Here is a 15,915-nt window from a genome sequence, read left to right as displayed (position 1 = left end):
TGGCCCCCTTCCCCGAGGCCTGTTTTATTTTGGTTTGCTTATTTATTTGTTCGGTGGCCTGGCTGGTCTACTTTGGTGACGTCTGTTTCCCCTGGAGTGTGAAGGTGTGGTGGCCGCTCCTTAGAGGCTGCAGCCTCGGGAGTGGACACGGTCACCTGGATGGCGGTGGTTCCAGCAGGGCCCTTGTCACGGTCTCCTTCCCCGATTGCTCTGTTGAGCTGTCTGCCTTGTGTGGTAGGCTCTGATAACTGGCCGGTGGGGTGATCTGTCCTTCGTCAGGGCTTTGCATTATAAATTGCTCCTCCCTTTTACCTAATTAAATTCTGGCCCCTTTGCAGAGGGAGACTTGAGCCCAGTCTTGGAGGTTTGTTCTGACCCGGGAAGGCTCTTGGGTCTCTCCCCGGTTCTGTCTTCTAAACCAGCTGTTATCATAGAGCTGCCAGCCTCCTCCTGACTGCTTGCCACCCTGATCTCCCTTATGCTTGAACTTCCCCACTGTCTCTTCCAAGTAAAGTCAGTTCCTTTAGGGAGCTCAGTAGCGCCTGACCAGTTACAGACTTCCGTGCCTGGGGCAGAGCTTCTGCTCCGAGTGGGGGATGAGAGCTGGTTGGGGGAAGGGAGCGCTCGACCAGCAGGCTCGGGGGTCAGGAGTCCAGGCCGAAGGGGACGAGAAATGTGGAATGTGGGGGCCCTGCCCTTCCTAGGGAGATGCTACATCTTTCACTGGGAGCCCCTATTTTTGGCCCACACCTGACACTCTCACCGGCTCTGCACTGGGTGGAGGGTGGAAGGACAGAGTGAGCCGGGGCTCACGTGTCCAGACTCTCACGGTTCTTATTAAATTTTGGCAGATTTTCATGGATAAATGTTTCTGTATCTGCTGTATGCCCTTAGGACAAAATCCAGACACTTAAATATTGGCTTTTGAATTAATTTTCTCCTGTTGTGGTTGTCCTGTTTCACCAGGTCTGTGGAGCTCCTGGTATATCTGTGACCTTGGCATGTCAGTGGTTAGGACCCGCGGGCGTCCGTCCTTGGCCGTCATCTCCAGTGTGGGATCGTGCATCCCAAACACCAGTATAACACTTGTTAAACTGTTTCCCCCCAAAAATCTCCCTTTTCTTCTAGAAGTTACAGGAAGTCTCTTGCCTTTTGGGGTGGCTACCAAATCTCACCCTGAGTAGACTCTAAAGCCAGTTGTACACCCATCTTTTGGGTGATTTCCGTCACATCAAAAATGTGTAAGTATTTAGGCATGAATTGAGAAATACATCAGTGAAGAGAAAAGCTGATTTTCCTAATCTCCCTGCGGCCACACGCCAGAGTGATCAGAAAATCTGAAGCTCTGCGCAAATGTACAAACCCTGCACGGCCTTGCTAGAGTTCTTGTCATTTCCACGTGGGATGGTTTTCCTGCGGTGCTGGGCACTGTCGAATTCTTTTCACGCATAACCACAATCCATGAGCCTAGTGTTTTTGACTCATCTGCCGCCTCATAGGTTAAGTCACATCTCCGAGTCATTTGGTGCCCAAGGCTGGCATATGGTTGCTGAAACTTAAAGCCTTTTCAGTAATTGTTGACGCCTTCGCACAAAGAAGAGTTTTGTTCTGAAAGACATCCTTTTTTCTTTTTTTTTTTTTTTTTTTTTTTTTTTTTGTGTTGGGGCGGCATGAGATTGCGTGCCGCCCTGAGCTGGACCCGCTAGCTGCCTGTTGGCCCCGACAAGAGCAAGCAGCACACGGGGCAGAGGTCACGGACTGCAGAGCCAAGCAAAGCTGTGCACGGCCTGATCTGTTCCGCGTACGAGGCCTGTGTGTCTTCCCACCGTCCGCTCCCTGTTACTCAAAGGCCTGTGTTCAGCGGTTATTTTCCTGAGGAGGCTGCCTGAGTGCTAAGCTTCTGCCCGTTTTGTTTCTTTTTGAAATGCTTTCCTAAAGGGGTGAAATTGGTTAGGAGAAACATTTTATTTTTTTTTTTTTAATTTTTAAAAATTTATTTGCTTATCTTTTCATTTTTGGCTGCATTGGGTCTTCATTGCTGTGCGCAGGCTTTGTCTGGTTGCGACGAGCGGGGGCTACTCTTCATTGCGGTGCGCGGGCTTCTCATTGCGGTGGCTTCTCTTGTTGCGGAGCTTGGGCTCTAGGCGCACAGGCTTCAGTAGTTGTAGCACGTGGGCTCAGTAGTTGTGGCTCACGGGCTCTAGAGCGCAGGCTCAGTAGTTGTGGTGCACGGGCTTAGTTGCTCTGCAGCATGTGGGATCTTCCCGGGACCAGGGCTCGAACCCGTGTCCCCTGCATAGGCAGGCAGATTCTTAACCACTGTGCCACCAGGGAAGCCCGAGAAACATTTTATAACTACCCAGCTAGGTTACATAAATCTTAAGTATTTTAGATAGAAAGGAATTATTCAAGAAAAAAAAATTTTTTTAATCTATTTTAAGAAAGGCTAAGGTGCTTCCAGCATTTGGTCACCAGAGACTAGTGCAGTGTTGGCAGCCGTCGTGTATGATTTAATGCCCTGCGTCTCTGCTGGCTCCAGGCCTCACCAGTTATTTTAGGTGCAGAGATAAAGTTAGCAAGCTACAGAACATCTTATTTTAGGAAACGTTTGCATATAGATAATAGAGTTACATTAAGAGGGGTTAAATTTCTTCTGAAAAGATGTATTTTTTTTGCAGAAATATTCATATAACGTCCACAATTTGAGACATACAAAATAAAATTTGTAAGGAAAAAAAAGATGTAATTTTTCTGATTTAAAAACTGTGGGAAAACGCAATAAAACAAAGGTAAGATAAAATGAAATCTTGCCCCGTGAGGTAATCACCAGTGGTGAGCCAGATTGGAAATCCAGTTATTTTTCCAGAAAATTATTTTTTCAAATCATCATTCAGGCGTACAGGTAAAGTGTAAGAGCGCTAAGATAAAACACACACCAGACAAGTCGACAGGTGGTGGAGAGAATATGAAATTAGGACGACTGGGCTGATTGCGTCATTCCGGTGATCTGGGGATCTTGGCCCAAAACTCCACCCCGCCAGATGTCAGTTCGCGTCCCTAAAGCAAAGGGGTTTAGAAAATGAGGCTTCCGATAAAGAATGGACGCAGCTGATAGGAAACTGTTGGGTATCAGGGCTTCTCAGCCATGCATGTTCTAAGTGTTTGTGTTTTCATCTGAGCACACACATCTCTCGGTGGTGGTGGACGGATGGCTCTTCTTGGGCTGGTCTTACCCACCCCCTCCCCCAATCTGCCTTTCTCCCCGAGGCTGCTCTGCTCCTGCCTGCAATAAACATGGGAATTACATGTCAGATTTTATGTGAACAGAGGACTTCATGGCAGATTAAATGTTTTAAAACCATAGACCTAGATGTTAAGGTGCTTTTTCTTTAGGTTAAAAGGAGTGGGTGTTTTCTCTACTGTTAATTCTTTCTGTTTGGAACAGGAGGGTGACGTGAATGTGAATTTTGAAGGAGCAGAAGGCAGAGGGGAGGGGAGAGCAGGAAAGGCAGAGAATATGGTTTCCCATCCCCCGTCTGTCTTCTGGGTTTCTTCTTTTCGCTCCTATCCTCCAAAATCAAAATACGCTTTATCTAGCCCCCCCCACTGACACTATTTAATTTGAATAAAGTCTTTTTATTAGTTTAAATTTTTTCCAGTCATAACTGCCTTTACACATTTGGTGGGTTTAAGTTTTAGAAGCACATGAGTGGTGATCTTCCCCTCGTGGGCCCCCCCCCGAGCTGCCTTACTTCTGTTTGGCTCGGTTGCCGACACTAGGTAACCAAAGAGTGGAACTTACTCATTTAGGGCCTTGGTCTGCACACAGTGTCTGTGGCTTAATTTGTTCTTATAAACAATTTGGAAGATACTAGTTCTTCAGGAGGTTTTTTTTTTTCTGTTTTACTCATCATTTCCCCATTTTATTTTAGTTTTTAAAAAATTTCTTTTTAGTTTTATTTTTTAACATCTTTATTGGAGTATAATTGCTTTACAGTGGTGTGTTAGTTTCTGCTTTATAACAAAGTGAATCAGCTATACATATACATATATCCCTATATCTCCTCCCTCTCGCGTCTCCCTCCCTTCCCTCCATGAGATTTTTGAGTCCAGCTTCAGTATCACGTCCTTTGTTTTTGGTAGTTCACTGCATAGATGAATGTTGCTGATCATTTTTTTAGAAAGTGATTCTAAAAGTACTAGAACCACGTAAGTGATGCTCAGTGTCGCACGCACTGAAACAGGGGCCTTTTAATAGTGTCAGACTTTGAAACTCGTGACTGCTGTTCTGTGCTGTCTAGTGGCGGCAGTTTAGATTTGCAGGCTGCTTAGAAGTTCCGGAAGTTTCGACTCCCTGCTCTGGGGTGAGAAGAGATGCGCTTTGAAACCTTCCCGGTCCCCCTTCCCGCCCCCTCCTCTGTTCAGTGGAGGCCGCACCGGGACCCCTCGCTCGCACGGGCGCTCACCGCACCCTCCCCTGCTGTCCGCACACAGGTCACCGGAGGTGCGGGCTTCGTGGGTTCCCACCTCACAGACAAGCTCATGATGGACGGGCACGAGGTGACCGTGGTGGACAACTTCTTCACGGGCAGGAAGAGGAACGTGGAGCACTGGATCGGCCACGAGAACTTCGAGCTCATCAACCACGACGTGGTGGAGCCTCTGTACATCGAAGGTGAGTGCGAGGGCCGCCCCATGCCGGTTGGTGCCAGGCGGGCAGGTGGGCAGGCTCGACGGGGCGGCGGCCCCGGGATGCCGGCTGCCTCGGCCATGCGGAGGCCCTGTCTTGTTTTGGAAACGGTCTCACCGCGTCCCAGGCGCCACCCTGGCCCCTGTGATGGAGAACAGCCAGGACGGGGGAGTCTGGATTCGCTGTCACGTGGCAGCCCCGCATTCGAGCCTCGTGGGCTGTTGAGGGGGCTTGATCAGGGCCCCTCGGTCCGGTGGCCTCACAGTCTGATGCTTGCCGGCTGTGGGGAGTCACTTCTAGCCTCCAGGGAGCTGGCTGATGGAGGATGCTGGGCTCATAACGAATCGCTCTGTGTCAGAGTTCAGAGCCCTCCGGTAACTCTGCCACCCTAAAGGAATTAGGTTTGGGGGGCGGTGGTGGGTTGCATGATCGTCCCCAAAAGACGTGCACCTCACGTGCACCCTCACTTGCTCTGGCTGCAGCCCTGAGGGTGGGAGGCTGCACCCACCTGCACTTGGTGCGTGCCACCTGGAGCCAGGCGGCTGCCCAGCTGCGGGCCTGCTGAGGCCGCACACACACTGCGGGGGTGGCTGGCGCTGCTTTTCCCACGGCCCCGCATCGTGGGCCTCCTCCCCGTGCACGGAAGGAACCTTGCAGAGCTCGGGTACTGACTGGGCAGTGCTCTGGTGCCGATAGGCCACAGTTTATGTAAATCTCCCCGTGTTTACAGGTCTCCAGTGCTCCATTATGAGTATCTTCGAGTTTTACATCCTTGGTAGAGAGCCCAGACGTGAATGTGCTAAACACTAAGAAGTCTCCTTCGTTGTTTGGTGGTGTCTGTTTCACTAATACGTTAGTAGCCTTGAGCGCTACCTTAAAAAAAACTACTAACAAAAATAGTTTGTTAATTTGGTAGAAAACCCATGGTTTGGTGTACCTATTTTTGGTTACTGAAAAGGTTAGACTTTCTAACAAGCTAATTCCCAGAGGAGATCCAAGTAGTTCTTCATGAGGATGTTAACTCCTTTGTGCCTGTTTAGTAAACCGCCGGCCCCTCCTGGCTTTTGCCTTGTAGGTAGACAGCCAGACGGAGCCGCAGAGCGACTCAGCTGTGTGCTTGGAGCTCTGACGCCACAGCTGTTCTAGGCCGCTTCTGCCGCTTCTGGCGCTGGACTCCACGTAGAGGGCGCGCGCGCGCACACACGCACGCACACACGCACGCACACACTCACTCTCCCTGCCCCTCACTCCCCCGCCCCCTGTAGTGCGCGGGCTTCTTCCAAGCGCCAGATTGCTCCCGCCCGTCCCGGCCTCCTCGCTCTGTCCCGCAACGCCCGCCGGACTCTGAGCCCCTCGCGTGGAAGGGCCATGGTTCGGGGACAGTTGTGCTTTTCAAAGGTGGTGATCCGTCCTACCCACTGAGGTCCCAGTCACAGCTGAACTTAGCTCGCTGGCATGAATGACTCACTCCCCGCCCCCCTGCTTTGCGTGGTGAGAGTGTGTAACAAAGTACAAACACTCGGTGTTACTCTCTGTGGGTGCCTTTCTCCTAATAGAAGCAGCCTTAGTGGGTCTGATATGTACACACAGCAGGAATGTCTTTCTGCTTTGGCAAGTGCTCTGCTTCCCGGGCTGACAGGTGGGCGTTTTAACGCGGCAGCAGAGGTGCCACCTGGCCTGGCAGCACCCCAGCAGGGCTTCACTAGGCACACGCTTCCTCCTCTGGTTGTTTTCAAAGTGCAGCCATCATGCTTTATTCTCTGTCCGTATTTCCAGTGGGAAAGTGACTGTTGTATGGGCTCAGGATGTGGTGGTCGATGTGGAAGATTAGCTGTGAGTGCGGTAACTCGCGTCCGGGCTGAGATGGCACTGTGACCCCAGGGGCCCCCTCGTGTAATTAATTATGAAACGATCAGATAGGAAGCATTGTTGTCACGGGGCTTACGACGGAGGCCTCTGTGTTGTCTGGGTTAGATGTTTGGGGGAGAACATCATTGCTTTGGAAGGAATCATAAGTAATTATTGAGATAAGTTAATCGGATTTCATGTAGCTTTAAAAAACTCTGGATTTTACCCACCACAGCGTTTAAGTTTCAGATGTTGAACCCATCCTGCGAACTGGCTCTGGAAGGGGTAAATTTACCTATTCTTCCCACCCACCCATTCAGGACACTGGGAGGTTTCTGAGAAGCTAGGGTCGGGTAGAGGGTGTGTGTTGTCTGTGGGGTGGACGCCAGGCCATCGGGACGGTGGTGATCGCTGAGCTGCGGCCCAGGACGGCTCTGTGGACACGGGTGGGCGTCTGTCTGGGGAGGGGGCCCCGGGGAAGCACAGGACAGCGGGCAGTGACTGGGCTCTCAGAGCAGAAGGGAGCACGGAGCACCGCGTAGTGGGGAGGAGCCGTCTTCGTTTTGTCGGGTGGCTGGATGGACTTCAGGTCTCTGTTTTGACCTGTCGGGACCCCGGAACAGTCCTTCCCGTCCTCACAACGGGGAAGATGAGCAAGCTGATGACCCGCGGCCTTCTCGGCTCCAGCAGGGGGCGGAGGTCGCGGGGCAAACGGCCACCTGGGAGCTGGAGATGGTGGTGGACACAGAACCCTGACTGGGGTGGAAGCAGCTGCGGGCGGGTGGGAGCTGCCCGCGGGTAGGGACAGCGTGGATGGGCCTTGAGTCCGGGCCCTGGTTCTGAGGGTTGGGGGCCCTGTAGTGAGCTTCACCTCCAGGAGCCCCACGAGGTTCTCAGTGACGATCAGCTTTCCAGCAGGGGGAGGGGAAACGAGCCTTCCTGAAATCTGCCCAGAGCACCCTGTTTTCCCCCAAAGGCCTCTCAGGGGGACTTCCCCCAGGGCCTGACCGACAAAGAGGAGACGCGGGCCTGGGACCGGGGGGGCTCCCCGGCCTTCAGTGGAGACCCCGAGGGTGACAAGAAGCAGAGGAAGCATAGGCCCAGGCCCAGGTAAGGAGGGGTCTCTAGGGAAACTCGGGGATAGCTGGGGACACCAAGCAGGGGTACGGGGTGGAGGTACAGCCTCTGACCCCGAGGGCTTCAGGGCAGCAAGCGCAGCCTGCGTCCAGCCAGTGAGCTCGAACCTCGTGCCGGAGGCCCGTTATCTCCCACCCCTGGTGCAGCATGTGTGCCTTTCAGTGAAGAACTGCAGGCGTGTTCCAGGGCACGAACACAGTCTGCAGAGGCGGAGCAAACATCAGACCCGGTCGGACGTGGCAGAGACGTGGAGTTACCACGAGGGCCGTTTCAGTAACTATGGTCAACGTGCAAAGGATGCTGGTGGGAAAAGCAGACTCTGCACGGATAGGTGGGTAATGGAAGCTGAGAGGTGGAAACCTTCAGAATCAACGGGAAATGCCCAAAATAGAAAGCGTTGTGCGAGAAATGAAGAGGGCCTTCGATGGGCTTGTCTCAGCCGAGGAGAAGGATAGGGAGCTTGAAGGTGTGTCAGTGAAAACTTCCCAAAGTTGAGAACAAAGAGAAAAAAGCATAAAAATCCAGAGCCGGGGGCTTCCCTGGTGGCGCAGTGGTTGAGAGTCCGTCTGCCGATGCAGGGGACACGGGTTCATGCCCCGGTCCAGGAGGATCCCACATGCCGCGGAGCGGCTGGGCCCGTGAGCCATGGCTGCTGAGCCTGCGCGTCCGGAGCCTGTGCTCCGCGACGGGAGAAGCCATGACAGTGAGAGGCCCGTGTACCGAAAAAAAAAAAAATCTAGAGCAGAATATCCAAGAAGTGGGGGCAGATTACAGAAGGTGTAACGCACACACAGGGAGATTCCCAAAGGAGAAGAAAGGCGGGAACGGGAGAAACGTGTGACGTAAGGATGGCTGAGAATCTTCCAAAATTAGTGACACGGACTACACCAGAGGCCGAGGGAACTTGGAGAACACCAGGCAGGATATGCCCCCAAAATCTGTGCATTCAACTTGTAGAGAATTACTGATGAACAGAAAACCTTGAAAGAAGCTGAGATGGGTGCGGATCACACCTCACCCACAGAAGAACAAGGATGGCGATCACACAGACTTACCTTCAGGAGCCGTGCAGAGAAGAGTGGACGGAGATGTTTAAGTAATTGAAGGAAAAAACCCGCCAACCTAGAATTCACCATCCTGTGAACTTATCCTTCGAGTGTGAAGGAGAAATAGACTTTGAGGAATCTGTCCCCTGTAGACCTGCTTTGCAGGAAGTGTTCCAAGAAGTCCTTTAGAGAAGGTAAGTGATGCGGATCTGAAACTCGGATCTGCATAGAGAAAGAAGGAATTTTAGAGGAGGAATAAGTGATGGAAAAATTAAAATTTCCATTTTTCTTTATCTAACAGGTAACAGTTCAGAATAATAGCAGCTCTTGGGTGATTACTGCTCACGATAAATGAAAGAATGACAGCAGTGTCACCAGAGACGGGAGGAGTTGGGAATACTGTTATGTGAGGCACCTCATTGCCTGTAGGTCAGTCGTATATGGTAAATTATAGGACAACCACTAAAGGGATTTTTTAAAAGGTATAATTGATATGCCAAGAGATGAGAGAGAACGGGATCATCTGCAATGCTCAGATAAAATGAGAGAGGGCAGAAGAGTGGAAGACAAGAACAAGGAAATGAGTAGAAAATAGCTAGAAATATAGTAGATATTAATCCAAGTCTGTTGATAATCACTTTAAATATGAATGCTCTAAATACACCAGTTGAAAAACAGATCGTCATAGAGGTTAAAAAACAACAGGACCCAACTCAGTTTTCTGCAGGAAACCTACACTGTATATAAAGATACAGATAGATGAAGGGGATGGAGAGAGGTGAAGCGTGCTGACACGAATCAGAAGAAAGCTGGGGTCGCCGTCTTCACTTCAGACCAACTAGACCGCGGAGCGAGGCAAGCCATCACGGTAAAGCCAGTGCATCCTGATGTAGGGTCAGTTCTCCAGGAGGACGTCACGGTCCTGCCTGTATGTGCGCTTCACAGAGCTCAGAACTGATGGAATGAACGGAGGAGGGGACGAACCACCGTCATAGCTGGGGACTTGGACACGCCCACCAGAATGGACGGGTCCCGCAGGCAGATCAGTGAGGACACGCTCGCAACACCGTTGATCAACGGCATGTGATGGACGTGTACCGACTAGTTCAGCCAACGGCAGAACACATTCTTCTCAAGCTACATGGAGCATCTACCAAGACTGACCCCATTCTGGCCCAGAAAGTACACCTTGACAACCTTTTAAGTTTGTTACTAGAGTAGAAAACAACTGAATAGAAATTATATAAGTGTACTTTCAGATCACAGTGGAATTAAACTAGAAATCAATAACAGAAAGATAGATGGAAAACCACAAAGTATTTGGAGATTAAACAACGTACTTCTAAATAACACAAGTCAAAGAAGAAATCTCAAATTTAAAAATATTGTGAACTAAATGAAAGAACTGGGTTTCGTGTTTATGTATTTGAAAAAGAATAACATGGAAGAGAATCTTAATTTTTTTCTCTTCTCAAAAGACGATTGTTTCCTGATGATAAAAGTAATGCATGCTACAGAAAATTTGGAAAAGGAAGAGAATTTTAGAGGAGGAATACCCAGAAATACTCTGTTCTTGTTAACATCCGATCTTTTCTTTAAATGTGATCTTTTTTAGATTAAACATGCTTAATAGGCAGTATAATTATATGGTTCAATTTTTTTTTTAATTAAAAAGATATTCCGTAAAAGGTCTTTCTCTTGCCTCTGTCTCCAGTCTTCCCAGGTCCCAACTCACCTTCAGGAAACTGCTCTTAGCATTTCTTTTAATCTGCAGTTTTTTTTTTTTTTTTTTTTTTTTTTTTGCGGTACGCGGGCCTCTCACTGTTGCGGCCTCTCACATTGCGGAGCGCAGGCTCCGGACGCGCAGGCTCAGCGGCCATGGCTCACGGCCCAGTTGCTCTGCGGCATGTGGGATCTTCCCGGACCGGAAGCACGAACCCCGCGGGCCTCTCACTGTTTGTGGCCTCTCACATTGCGGAGCGCAGGCTCCGGACGCGCAGGCTCAGCGGCCATGGCTCACGGGCCCAGTTGCTCTGCGGCATGTGGGATCTTCCCGGACCGGAGCACGAACCCGTGTCCCCTGCATCGGCAGGCGGACTCTCAACCACTGTGCCACCAGGGAAGCCCCATCTGCAGTCTCTTTATGTGACCCAGTTAACACATCTAGGTATTCATAATTCTTCCCTGTGGGTAGAGAAAGTAGCATTTTCTATATTGCTCTGAACCTTGTTGATTTTCTGCTTTTTGTATCCCGGTGATCCTTCTGTATCAGAATTCACAGCGGGGCCAGCGTGCTGCGGCCACCCCACCCCGGGCCCATCCTCTCCCCAACATAAAAATTACATGCCGAGACCTGCCAGGATGCTGCTTTGAACCTATTTAAGGAAATTATGTGAAAACGGAGAACACGTGTTTGCTTTACTGTTTAGTCTCGTTAATTTGAGCTCTTTCAGGCTCATTTCTCAAGGTTCCTCTTTCCCCAGCCGTGGCTCCTGCACTCAGCCTTGTAAATGGGACAGGGCCTCCGGAGGGTCACTTGGCGGCCGACGGCCAGCACGAATGGCCGTGCTGTTCTTCGTCCCCCAGCTGGGATGCTTGAACGTCACGCTCATTTTTGGTGCAGTTTGTGCGGTGCAGCTGGCGGGCTTTGAGGGCTCTTTTCCTGGGCTGTGAGGGCTCACCCTGCTGCTCTGTTGTTAACGTTTCTTCGTATTTTCCGAGCACCTCTTGTGGCTGATCGTTTACGCTTGTTCAGAAGTTGCCGCTCTCTCCTTGTCGTAATTCCTTCCAGAAGACTCTGTCAGGGACTGGCACTGTGTCCTCCTGGGACGGGCACTGGAGCTGCTGTCCTTACCGTTGCAGGCGGGACAGCCTCGTAGTAAAGAGGCGCTGCTTAAATCAATGTAAGGAATGGTCTTACAGGGAGTGTCTTGGTCCTTCCAGCTGCGGTGGGTGGGGACAGCCGCTGGGCTAAGCTGTCAAATGATGGAAAACACGACACACCGGATGGAACGGCCTTCAGATGAAATAAGTCCCCAGTGTGCAGCCCACCTCGGCACTGGCCGACCCCACCGAGCACTGCTCTCACGTCAGCCTTGCCGTGCAGGCGATGTTTCCAGTTGCAGGTCTCCTGGGTCTGCCCGGGAATCTACATTTGCACGTGCTCTAGGCTGCCGTCCTGCAGAGAGCGGGGGCCGTGTGCGATAAAGCGTGAGGAAGGACGCTTGTGGAGCCCTCGCTGAGTCAGGAGGAGGGGTTGGGACCCCGAGGTCCGGGCTGCCCGCGGTGCCCGCGTGAGGTCCTGACCTGGATCGCGCTGGCGTGGGTGAGGATACACGCGAGGATGCTCGTGTTTGAACTGCGCTCTCTGAGTTGCCCTTTTTCCTCTTTGATGCCGTTTCCTTTTTCCCCCACTGTATGTGTTGTCGCCTCAAGTGTGAAACCAGTGGTGAATCGTTTGTGCCAGGAGGTCACAGCCCACACGCCTTGACTGACGCCGTCTGCAGCCCTGCCGGGGGTCTGTGGACCGGGAGGGGTGCTGGGCAGGCTCCACGCCGTGGCCCTCGCTCTGCAGGCCCATCTGGAGCCCAGCGCAGCCCCACTTGCTCGGGCAGCTGTGGGGAGTGACGAGGTGTCCTTGGCTGCTGGGACTCCCTGCAGCCCCTGGGCCTTTTAGCAGGTGGGCGGGAACTGATCCAGCCCCTTACCTACAGAGCTGTCAGCTGGAAAAGATAGCTGTCAGCTGAGGCTGACGGGATTCTGTGAGAACTATCTTGTTAATTTACAATTTGCATAAAACTTCTGTTTGTTTGGGTTTTCTTAAACTATGTGTCAACTCCGAAAAACTTCTGGGGGGTCAGAAAGCAGTCACGGGATTTTCCTCTTAATTAGATCAACCCCTTCAATGAATTCCCATTTGGACAGACTGTAAACCATTTTAAAAGGTTCTGTGTTTTTTTAGTTTCTTGAAAAAGGATCATTCTTTGAACAGCATGGGTTCCATTTTTAAATCAACCCAGTAGTTTTAAAACGTGGTTTTACAAAATACGTAAATAATACACATGTAGGTAAAGGTCCAGAGTCTCCCCGCCTGGAGCGTCTGCGGCAGGATGCCAGGGGTCCGGGCACCTTTCATTCAGAAGCTTCCCTGGGGGGGCTCTGATTGCAGAGCGAGGACTGAGGAGAATCCTCTGTTGGCCGGCAGGGTCGGGGGTAGAAAGTGGGGGAACAAATGCACAGACCAGAACTACTCATTTCCAACGCCGCTTTGGTAAAGGCACTGATCCCCTTTTTGCGTTTGCTTTCACCACTCCTAAGCCTCTTTTTCTGTTTTTACCTTCGTCACCATGTTTAAGTGCACTAACCAGCAGTGTGAAGTATGTTGTTGTGAACTAGAGCCCCAGAACTTTTTCATCCTGCAAAACTGAAACCCTGTACCCACCAAACAGTAAGCCCGTCCCCCAGCCCCGGCGAATTGTCGGTACTCGCTGTCTGTGAATCTGACTGCTCTAGGGACCTCGTGTGCGTAATAGAGTCGTAGAGCATTTGTCTTGTGACCGGCTTATTTCACTTGGAGTAATGTCCTTAAAGTTCATCTGTCTTGTAGCATGTGTCAGAATTTTCTTCCACTTTAAGACGATAATGTTCCACTGTTTGGATTTACCTCATTTTGTTCATTGGTCCATCTGCCTGTGAACACTTGGGCGGCTTCCATGTCTTGGCTGTCGTGAAAGATGTCGTGAACATGGGTGTGCAGATATCTCTTTGAGACTCTGCTTTTTAATTCTTTTGGCTATATACCCAGAAGCGAAATGTCTTATCATATGTTAATTCTATTTTTAATATTTTGAGGAAATGTCATACTTTCTTCCACAGTGGTTGCAGCATTTACATTCCCACCGGCAGCGTACAAGGGTTCCAATTTCTCCACATCCTTGACAACAACGTTTGTTACTTTCTGTTCCTGTTTTGTTTTTTTGAAGTAGTCATCTGATGGGTGTGAGGTAATACCCATTGTGGTTTTGATTTGCATGTTTCTGATAAGTGACATTGAGCATTTTTTCATACGCTTGTTGGCCATTTGTATATCATCTTTGGAGAACTGTATATTTAGTGCTTTGCTATTTTTTAATTTGGTTATTTTTTGTTCATTTGTAGGAGTTCTTTATATATTCTGGATATTAGCTTATCACATGTGTGATTTGCAAGTATTTGCTCCCATTCTGTAGGTTGCCTTTTTGCTTTGTTGATTGTGCTCTTTGATCTTGGCAGAAAAGTTAAGTTTGATGTAGTCTCATTTGTCTGTTTTTGCTTTTGGTGTCACATCCAAGAAATCTTTGCCAAATTCAGTGTCATGCAGCTTTCCCACTATGTTTTCTTCTAGGAGTTTTATTACTTTACGTCTTATACTTAGGTACTTAATCCATTTTGAGTTGATTTTTGTGTGTGGTGTAAGATAAGGGTCCAGTCTTATTCTTTTGCATGTGGATATCTAGTTTTCCCAACATCATTTGCTAGAGACTGTCCTTTCTCCATTGAGTGGTTCAGCACCCTTGTCAGAGATTGTGTGATCATACACAGAAGGGTCTGTTTGTGGGCTGTCTATTCTGTTCCATTGGTCTTTGTCTTGATGCCAGTAACACACTGTTTTGTTACTGTAGCTTTGTAATATGTTTTGAAATCAGGAAATGGGAGTCCAACTTTTTTTTTCAAAATTGTTTTGATTATTTAGACTCTTGAGATTCCATATGAATTTTAGGATGAATTTTTTTCTGTTTCTGCAAAAAAAAGGCTGTTGAGATTTTGATGGAGATGATGTTGCAGAGTATTTTTAAAATAAGAAGACTTAAATAAAAATCCCATCAGGAGTTTGCTGGAAAGCTCTTAGCAAAGCAAGAAGCCACGTCAGTAAACACCCAGAAGACGGGACCTGCAGCCTTGCACGTGTAGTTCTTGCCTCCTGTGGTGTATGGTCCTGGTATAGGAAAAACCGTAGTTACCAGGTTATACCATGAGTCTGTCTTCACCTAGAACCCCTTCCCAAAGACGCCGTGTGCACAGAACCATCCGGGTCCTGGTGGCTCAGGTGTCCTCCGTCCCCCGGACGCCCTAGGGCTTGAAAGACCCTGATCTTTGGGGTGAGTTGAGTGGAGACCAAGCCCCCTGCCTGGAATACTAGCCTCTCCTGGTCTGAGGATGAGAAAGCATCGTCCGCTGCTCACCCTGGGGTGGATGTGTCGGGAAACAGCCCTGGGTCCCGGATGGCACTGCAGTGATGCCCACGCCACCCCGGGGGTGACAGAAGACTTTCAGGGGGACAAGGGTGTGTGATGTGGGGAGGTTGGGCAGTGTTTGGTCGGGGGCTGGTCTCTGAGGACGTCATACTGCAGAATTCATCATGGGAACTTTTCTTTTTCAAGTTTGCCTGTTCCACCCGTCATCTCTGAAACCTGGCTCCTGAGGTGCCCTGACCTCAAAGGACAGCAGTGGTCCTGGCTGGGAGGAGGATGCGGGGACAAGGGGTGGAGGGGCAGGGTCCCTGCAGGCGCTCATGTCGGGGCCGAGCCGTGTGGGAGGGAGGGTCCCACTGGCAGTGGTGTCTCGGACCCCGTCCCCTGGCTGGCCTCGGCGGGGGTGGTTTTCCTTGACTGTAGCGCAGTGGGTGGCATCACAGATGCTGTGTCTGCAGGGATGGCTCCCCCAGGGGACACGGCCCTGCCGGCCTCTGCTGTGGGGCCGGGGTCGGGGTCGCCTGACCCTGGGGAGTGAGGGTCGCAGTTGGTGACATTAGAGCGGTTACGTGTGCACCAGGGGAGTCATGCAGAATCCGAACATTTCACCATTCGTGGCCTTAAAAACCACCCTCCGACTGTCACCTCTGGGTCTGTTGCTTATAATAGCAGGATAAATAAAAACAGAGCAAAAGGCCCTCTTCTCCCAGACTTCTGTGCACTTTGCGTCAGCTTTGTTTTATAAATTTAAAGTGTTGTTTATTTTAATATTCATGCTTAACTCTGAAGAATCGGTCTGCCTTCTGATTTGAGAGCTTTATCTGGGACAGATCTTCTCAGAAAGCAATCAGCTTGGTAATCAGACTGTTTCTGATTAGAGGAGAACAGGCCACGTCAGGGGCCGGCACGTTTCTGTTCCAGATTAATGAGACTTTCTATTTTTGTTTAAAGTTCTTCCCATTGT

The 15,915-nt window shown here is 50.2% G+C and overlaps 1 protein-coding gene across 5 annotated transcripts in view; it reads left to right on the top strand.

Moving 5' to 3' along the window:
- The window catches only part of UXS1 (UDP-glucuronate decarboxylase 1), a 76,168-nt gene that overhangs the window by 37,259 nt on the left and 22,994 nt on the right, over positions 1 to 15,915 (top strand). For all 5 annotated transcript variants that reach the window (XM_032652645.1, XM_032652644.1, XM_032652647.1 and 2 more), the window contains one exon: positions 4,495 to 4,675. In XM_032652645.1, the coding sequence (XP_032508536.1) occupies positions 4,495 to 4,675 (181 nt within the window). The remainder of the gene's footprint in view (positions 1 to 4,494; positions 4,676 to 15,915) is intronic.

The sequence above is a fragment of the Phocoena sinus genome, chromosome 13 (assembly GCF_008692025.1).
Source record: "Phocoena sinus isolate mPhoSin1 chromosome 13, mPhoSin1.pri, whole genome shotgun sequence".
NCBI classification, from domain to species: Eukaryota; Metazoa; Chordata; class Mammalia; order Artiodactyla; family Phocoenidae; genus Phocoena; species Phocoena sinus.
Note: the sequence above shows the minus strand (reverse complement) of the source record. Positions and strands in the feature narration are given on the sequence as shown.